At 37.3% G+C, this 8,131-nt stretch overlaps 1 protein-coding gene across 1 annotated transcript; it reads left to right on the top strand.

Annotated features, from left to right (window-relative positions):
* The first annotated feature begins 1,012 nt into the window (after window positions 1–1,012).
* LOC139324413 (vomeronasal type-2 receptor 26-like) lies at window positions 1,013–1,792 on the top strand. Its single transcript, XM_070954127.1, has one exon. The coding sequence runs from the start codon at window positions 1,013–1,015 to the stop codon at window positions 1,790–1,792; it is 780 nt and encodes a 259-aa protein (XP_070810228.1).
* The last annotated feature ends 6,339 nt before the right edge of the window (window positions 1,793–8,131 follow it).

Raw genomic sequence — 8,131 nt, 5'->3', positions numbered from 1 at the left:
CGGGAGCAACCCACCATTGCTTCCAGTTTTTGAGCACCCACAACTTCTGGAGGCAAATCAGGTTCCACTGATTAATTATTGTAACTGTTAGGAAATTTCTCCTTAGTTTAAGATCTTCTTCTTGATTAGTTTCCATTCATTGCTTCTTGTCCTGCCTTCAGGTGCTTTGGAGAATAGGTTGATTCCTTCTTCTTTGTGGCAACTCCTTACATTTTGGAACACTGCTATCATGGGACCCTTCTTTTCATTAAACTACACATACCCAATTCCTCAACCACTCTTCATATGTTTTACCCTTTCTTGCTCCTTTCTGCACTCAACATCTTTTTTTTTTTTAATATCATGGCAACCAAACATGGATGCAATATTCCAAATGTTGTCTTAAAAGACATTATATAGTGGTATTAACACTTCACATGACCTTGACTCTATCTCTCTATAAACCTGTGGGGGATAGGCAGAGAGAGTTGGCCTCTGGATCAGAGTGAATGGATTTGCATTTGGATGGGATACTCACTTAATGACCCAAGATTCTCAATTGACAATTGCAACATGCAGGGATAGAATTGTGATCACTGAGCAATGCTCAGATGAAGTCTCACTTTACAACCACCTCACTTAGAGACTGAAATCTTATAAACTGTTGTCATAAACTAACCATCCATTTGTGCTCATAGTTACTGTATATAAAATGGAGTTTAGTCAGCAGAAATACAAACAGAGACTATGCTATTACTGACATTATGTTTTACATTTGTACGCCACTCAACTCTCTGCCTTCCTGCAACTTATTTGACTTAACATACATTTCCAATATATGTTTTTATATCCTGATTCTCAGATTGCTGGCCTCTCATTTCTTGATTTCCTACTTATTTCTGTTTTAACAGATATGCACACATGCTTCCAATGTCCAGATGATCAGTATCCAAACAATAAGCAGGATTTCTGCCTTTCCAAGGAAATAACATACCTCTCTTATGAAGGAACATTAGGAAGCAGTTTGGTGACGATGGCCATTGTCCTTTCTTTCACCACAATTTTTGTACTAGGATTATTCCTGAAGTACCACAACACACCTATCGTTAAGGCCAACAACCGCAGCCTCTCCTACACACTCCTCATCTCCCTCCTCCTCTCCTTCCTCTGTTCTCTGCTTTTTATTGGTCAACCCATGAAGATCACTTGTCTCCTTCGACAAACTGCTTTTGGGATCATCTTCTCAGTGGCTGTTTCTTGTATGCTGGCCAAAACCATTACCGTAGTTCTTGCTTTCATGGCCACCAAGCCTGGGTCACGGATGAGGACATGGGTTGGGAAAAAATTAACTTTTTCCATTGTTCTTTGTTGTACTTTTATTCAGACTCTTCTTTGCGTTGTGTGGCTTGGAATTTCTCCCCCTTTCCCAGACTTGGATAAGCACTCCTTCATTTCTGAAATTGTTGTGGAATGCAATGAGGGGTCAGTTGTCATGTTTTATAGTGTCTTGTCTTTTATGGGTTTCCTGGCTATTATCAGTTTTGTTGTAGCTTTCTTAGCTAGGAAGTTACCAGACACTTTCCAGGAAACCAAATCCATCACATTCAGCATGCTGGTTTTCTGCAGTGTGTGGTTATCATTTGTCCCTGCGTACATTAGCACCAAAGGGAAATACACAGTGGCTGTGGAGATTTTCTCCATCTTGGCCTCCAGTGCTGGACTCCTGTCTTGTGTCTTTTTCCCCAAATGTTACATTATTATAGCGAGACCTGATCTTAACAAACGAGAGCAGTTAATAAAAAGAGGAAATTGACCAACCACTTGTCTGAAATGGTATAGGGTCTCATGCTTGAGAAGGGGGTTGGATACCAGGTTCATATTATTATATGTGGTGGACATGCTCAAAGGCGAAAAAATATTGGACTAAAATACATACTTGGTTAGAAAAAACAATAAAGCAACATATAGATTTGAAACCAGAAATATTCTAGTTGAGTATATTATCAGAATAGTATAACAAAGGGAAAATATATTTAATTTTACATGTATTAACAGTAGCAAGAATTGTGTTTGCACAACAATGGAAAAATGAAGAGATCCCTACAGATGAAAGTGTTATTAAAAAAAAAGAAAATAGAATGTGATGAGATGGGTAGATTAACATTTAAAAGAAAAGAAAAGAAACAGAATACTTTTCAACATGGAACTTGTTTTACCAATGGTTAATTAATAGAAATAGAAATTAGAATCTAAAAAGACTAAAAAAATAAACAAAAAAAATGTATTGAAAATTTTGTAAGATGGATAAACAAATTGTATTACTATTTTGTGACTATTACTGATACGTTAATTATGATTAGTTTAAGTTTAAGGTCTTAAGGTTTAAGACTTAAACCTGGCTGAGAGAAAAATACACATAAAAACCTACGAAAAGAGAATAAAATAAATATTTGACTGTTACAGGGAGGAGTCATGAGGTGAGGGTGTGGCTAACTGAAGAAGACAAACTAGTCAGAAATAGATCTATCTTAGTCTCCCTTAAGTCTCACAACAGACAGCAAAATGCTGCTTTGATGTCTGATAAAGCCTAGAAATTAGTGAATGAGATTTCACTGAACTATGGCTGTAGAAACATCTTGATTTACTTAGGAAAAACCTGGCTAGAGGAAACACAAACACACACACACACACACACACACACACACACACACACACACACACACACATATATGGTGCTAATCTATAAAGCCCTACATGGCTTAGGCACGGGGTACTTGCAGAACCATCTTCTGCCATCCTCCCATTGTCCCGTGCGCTCTCACAGAGCGGGCTTCCTCAGGGTGCCATCAGTCAAACAATGTTGGCTGGTGGCCCCCAGGGGGAGAGCGTTCTCTGTGGGAGCGCCGACTCTCTGGAACGGTTTGCCTACCGAGCTTAGGACAACCCCCGACCTCCTCTCCTTCCACCGCGAACTGAAGACGTGGCTTTTTCATCAAATGGACTGATCCGTGATGGGGGTTTTACGTTGTAATAATTTTAATTAATTTTAATTGGATTTTAATTTATACTTAATGCATATTGTTGAATTTTTATCTTGTAAGCCGCCCTAAGTCCTTCGGGAGAAGGGCGGCATATAAATTGCAATAAAATAAAATAAATAAAAATAAATATTTTAAATGCAGACCTAGAGAATTCCTTTTCCCTCAATGTGGCCCAGGCAAGTCAAAAGGTTGGGCAACTATGTTTTAAATCATATTGGATTCTGGAGACAGATAGCTGGGTATCCTCAGCATATTGGTGATACCTCAGCCTGTGGTGATGGATGATCCCCCGATTAGAAAGGTTGGTTTTGCAAATTGCATTCTGCCAAATTGTAGGTTATTTTATGGTCCTGGGTTACAAGTAAAACAGGCAATATGATTTGTTCATCCACAGGTAGCCTCGCAAGCAACAGGGTCAATTAAAATGACTGATTGATATAAAAAGTAGGCTGAAACAATGGCAGAGCAAACTTGACATTCAGGGGGATATTGTTTCCAAACACACAATTTCACATATAATTCTTAACGTCTTATAAAAGGGTAGGGGAGTATTCCATTATTTAAGATAAGAAATGTTAGACATTCCAATCTAGTAGTAAATTATTATAGTCAATTATAAAAAATGTTCATATATTCCCTCAATAAAACCTGATATGACAATGACTGGAACATAGTACACTGATATTTCCATAAGACCTTAGCTTAGAGTTCAGAAAAGTCAAGATCTGGTTATATTTCTTTATCATGGAACCATGAAAATTGTTTCAATAAAATACCAATCCAGCATTGTCTAATACTGAAGAGATAAACAGGGATGAATGTTTTTAGAACTGGAATCAGAAACCCCAGTTCTGTAGAATAGAATTGAAGGTTGAAAACATCTCATATTTGACCTGGTTTTTACTTCTAAAGAACCCTGGAATCCTCTTCCCTCTATAGAACTTCTTTCTAATGGGAAAAAAAATTCTTTCCACACTACAAGCATGCTGCTTCAAATAATTCAGTTGCTGCTATTGCAGGACTTCATGCCAACACATCCTTTCCCAACACAACCACACTGTCTCTCTATAAGACAGCTATAAGAGTTTCAATGTATGAATGGCAGGTAATTAAAAGAGTTGAAAAGTTACATCATTATTTATTTATTTATTTATTTATTTTCTTTAGGGGACATGGTGGCTCAGTGGCTAAAACGCTGAGCTTGTTGATTGAAAGGTCAGCAATTCAGCGGTTTGAATCCCTAGTGCCACATAATGGGGTGAGCTCCCGTTACAGAGATGTTTTTCAGACAGTGCTGGCTCTTCGGCTTTGAAACAGAGATGAGCACCGCCCCCTAGAGTTGGGAATGACTAGCACATAGGTGCGCGGGGAACCTTTACCTTTTTTTATATATATATATATATTATTTTTAAAACAAAAACATAAAACACATCTTTTCAAAATGAAGCTTTTGCTCTGGTCACATATTAAAGCAAATCATTAACAAATCTTATTTTTCAATTAACACAGCTAAATATTTTAAACAAGTATTTCCCTTAAATCTGTTTATGTAACTATGCCATTATCCCCAAAAACCCGTTAAATCTTAAATCCTAACCAATTATCAATCCATTTTTCTCTTTCATTTACTTAGATGGATATATTTTAACAATATAAATCATACAATTATATTAAATATTCCAAAAATATTTAATTTCAACATACCCATTTTATTTCTATATTAAACTCAAAATTTGTACTCTTTATTTCTATTATTAAACCTAACTTATTCAATTTATCTTAACTATCACTCTCAACAAACACCTCCTCACTTTAATTATCCCACCTCATTTTATATTTTCCTTAAAAAAAAAAAAAAGAACCCCAGCGTTATTGTCTTTATCTTTGTTGTTAAACCAATCATTTTCATTTCTTAACTGTTAAACACAGCATACATTTGTTTTGGCTGTTGAACACAGCATATCCTTTTTTATTTTTTTGGGCTGTTACACAGCATGCCCTTTCTTATTTGGCTGTTAAAGACAGCATATTCATTTTTTTTTTGGCCGTTACATGGCATATTCAGTTTGTTTTGGCTGTTACACAGCATAATCATTTTGTTTGGCTGTTCAACACAGCATATTATAAGTTTTTGGCTGTTAAACACAGCATATTCATAGTTGTTTAACTATCAGTCTCTACTTAAACCTTTCTTTATTGTTTCCATCCATCTATGCATTGCATTTTCACATAATCTTATTTTTCTGCATCCTTTTTCATGACATTCATGACATTTTAACATTGAGACACGGTACTTGCTTAAAACATATCTTTAAGTGTATTTATAAATTCCTTTTAACATTTTCAATTAATCATATTTATCCTTATTCTTTTCCTTAACATTTTGACATTAAAACATTGTTCTTGCATCAAGCATATCTTTACATGTATTAATTAATTTCTTTTAACATTCTTAAATTCTATAAAAACCTCCCTTTTATTATTACAGTCCATCTTTACTTTATTTTATTTTTAATCACATTATCTTCATTTCCTCATCTGCAAACTTATATTTCCTTCCATTTTCCAAGTTTTTAGTTTTGTTCTCCATGAATCTTTTCTTATTTTTATTCCGGATATGATATATCAAATATTTTTCTTTTGAGGCTGCGCTTAATCCTTCTTTTACTCCTGTGCCAGCATTTAAATTATTATTATTTCAACTGTAGGAGTTCCATTGTAAATTTCTTTTCTTTTCACCATAATCAAACCGCCTGCATACAAAAAAAATCCTCCTCCACAGAGATCAGTAATTTTATCTGTAAAGTTCAGAGTTTCCCATAACAAAGGGAAGTTACAAAGTTCCTCTTTATGCCAGATGGTGTCTCTCTATAATCCACATTTTCCATTAGTCATGCAAGACTCCATTTTATTTATTATTATATAACCATCCAATTTATTTCTTCTTCTTTTAATTAAAAAAGTATCAAATCTTTTTTCTTTTTAAAATCCAATTCAAATTTTTAAAGTGTTTGCTCTTTTAACCATATCTCCAGATTAGTTTTCTTAGTTCTGTTCCAAAATTAGTTGTTTCTCAGGTCTTTGTCCTTTTAAAGTTGTAGTTTTTTAGAAATTTTCCAAAGCCCCATTGTTGCATAGCTGCTGTTTTAGGCTAGGGGTCTTTTAATTATTAATAATGCTCCAAACGTTGTTACAAGCCTGGGCTGTTGTCACTCACCCAGCATTCAAAGAGCTCTGTTTTTCTCCGCTTTCCTCCAGCACTTTTCTTGCCCGGTTGTCCCAGCTTCGTGGCAGCCACCATGGCTGCCGCCCCCTGCCGCAGACTCACAGAGGGTTCCCTCTGACCTCCGAGGAACTTGCCTGTTCCTCTCGGTCATCCAAGGCACCCCTCTTCTCCCCCCCCATCCCTGCAAGATGGGTTTGGTCCGAAGATCCATCGGCAGTGATTCGGCAGCCAGGTGTTTTGCGGGACTCACCTGCAATTTCCCTGACTGTTTCACCGCAGCACCAAACCGGAAGTCCACCTTTTTAATTCCCTTAATTTCAAAGAGAGTTGTGTCAGTTTTTGAAAAAATAAATTACCTTCTTGCATAAAAGAAAGAAAGAAAAAAATCCTTATGGTTCATTTGTATGACAGAAAGGATTATCTGAATTTTCAGAATCCAGTTTGTTCAGAGGAATGTCCAGCTTACCAACAAATATAACTTCCATTACTGAAACTCATTGATACATCCTGTATATCACAGACATGTACACACATGAATGTATATACATTCATATACACACATACACGACACACTCATCAATATGAAAGGAATAGACTAATGTTAAAACATTGGGATATATGTTTATTGAGACTTATTTTATAGATGAATACAACTATAGACAAATGCAACTGAAGGCCTTTTAAATAAGGAAATAATTAAGACATCCTTTCATTCATTGAGCATTATGATACAGAATCTCTTCATTTTGCTTGCTCTCCCCTCCAAAGCTTTTAGGCTGTGGACCTATGAAGACCTAGAAATACATTCCAGCAATGGGGGTTTGACATAGCTCTTCAGGTTGAGCAAGATAAATTATGTAAATTTAGGCAGGACATGAAGTAAAAACTCTTGACACCAACCAATATTATTTACCCAGGGCACTGTAGAGATGTCCTACTTTCCTACTACCTGTGTTTTCCCAAAAATAAGACCTGGTCTTATTTTTATTTAATTTTTTTGCCTCCAAAAGAGGCACCAGGTCTTATTTCCTGAGGCTGTCTCACCTCATGATGGTGGCACCAACAGCCCCACCCAGCAGGAGCCCATGTGGCCACTGCCAGCCCACTTCTGAGGCCGTCTTGGGGCATGTTGTCCCAGGACTCTGTTTTGTTGTCAGAGGCCTTCAGGAAACGTTTCTGAAGCTGAGAAATGGGCTCTGGATTGTTGCGCGTGGTGCCCCCCAGCCTCGTTTCACTGTCAGAAGCTTTCAAGAAAGACCTCTGCAGCCAAGAAACAAGCTCTGGATTGATGCATGTGTCAATTTCCTGAAGGCCTCTGACGGTGAAACGGAGGCCAGGAGGCACTGTGCATGTCAATCCAGAACTCTTTTATTGGCTGCAGAGACCTTTCCTGAAGGCCTCTGTCAGCAAAACAGAGGCCAGGGGTGATGTATGCAAGCAGTGGCAAATGGCCACCGAAGAAGAGGGCCAGCAAAGCGAGGCAGGTATCAGGGTGTGTAAGGCCTGGCTGCAACTGTCCAAAGGTAAGCAGCTCCACCCTCCCACCCTCAACTGATTTTTACCCATGTGTCTCACCCCACCCCATGCAACCAGGTGAATCAAAGTGGCCAGGGTCTTAACTAGGGCTTATTTTTGTGGTAGGGCTTATATTGGGTGAATGTGTAAAAATCAAGCTTGGTCTTATTTTCGGGATAGGTCTTATTTTCAGGGAAACAATGTATTGGACATAAAATGTAACAATCCCAATTTTGAAGAATGAAACAGTTTCTATCTCCTGACTCCTTAGGGCAGATATGCCTTACCAGATCTTTCTATAGCTGCTTACACCTTGTTCTAATAAAGGTGCATGATTATAAAAGGTTTACCAGTACCATGCAAGATTTGC

This window comes from Pituophis catenifer, unplaced genomic scaffold (genome assembly GCF_029215685.1).
Source record: "Pituophis catenifer annectens isolate HBS135680 unplaced genomic scaffold, rPitCat1.0.hap2 SCAF_15, whole genome shotgun sequence".
Lineage (NCBI taxonomy): Eukaryota > Metazoa > Chordata > Lepidosauria > Squamata > Colubridae > Pituophis > Pituophis catenifer.
Note: the sequence above shows the minus strand (reverse complement) of the source record. Positions and strands in the feature narration are given on the sequence as shown.

What these genes read in the sequence shown, in the direction of transcription:
- LOC139324413 (XM_070954127.1), top strand. Translation starts at nt 1,013, where the DNA reads ATGGCCATTGTCCTTTCTTTCACCACAATTTTTGTACTAGGATTATTC.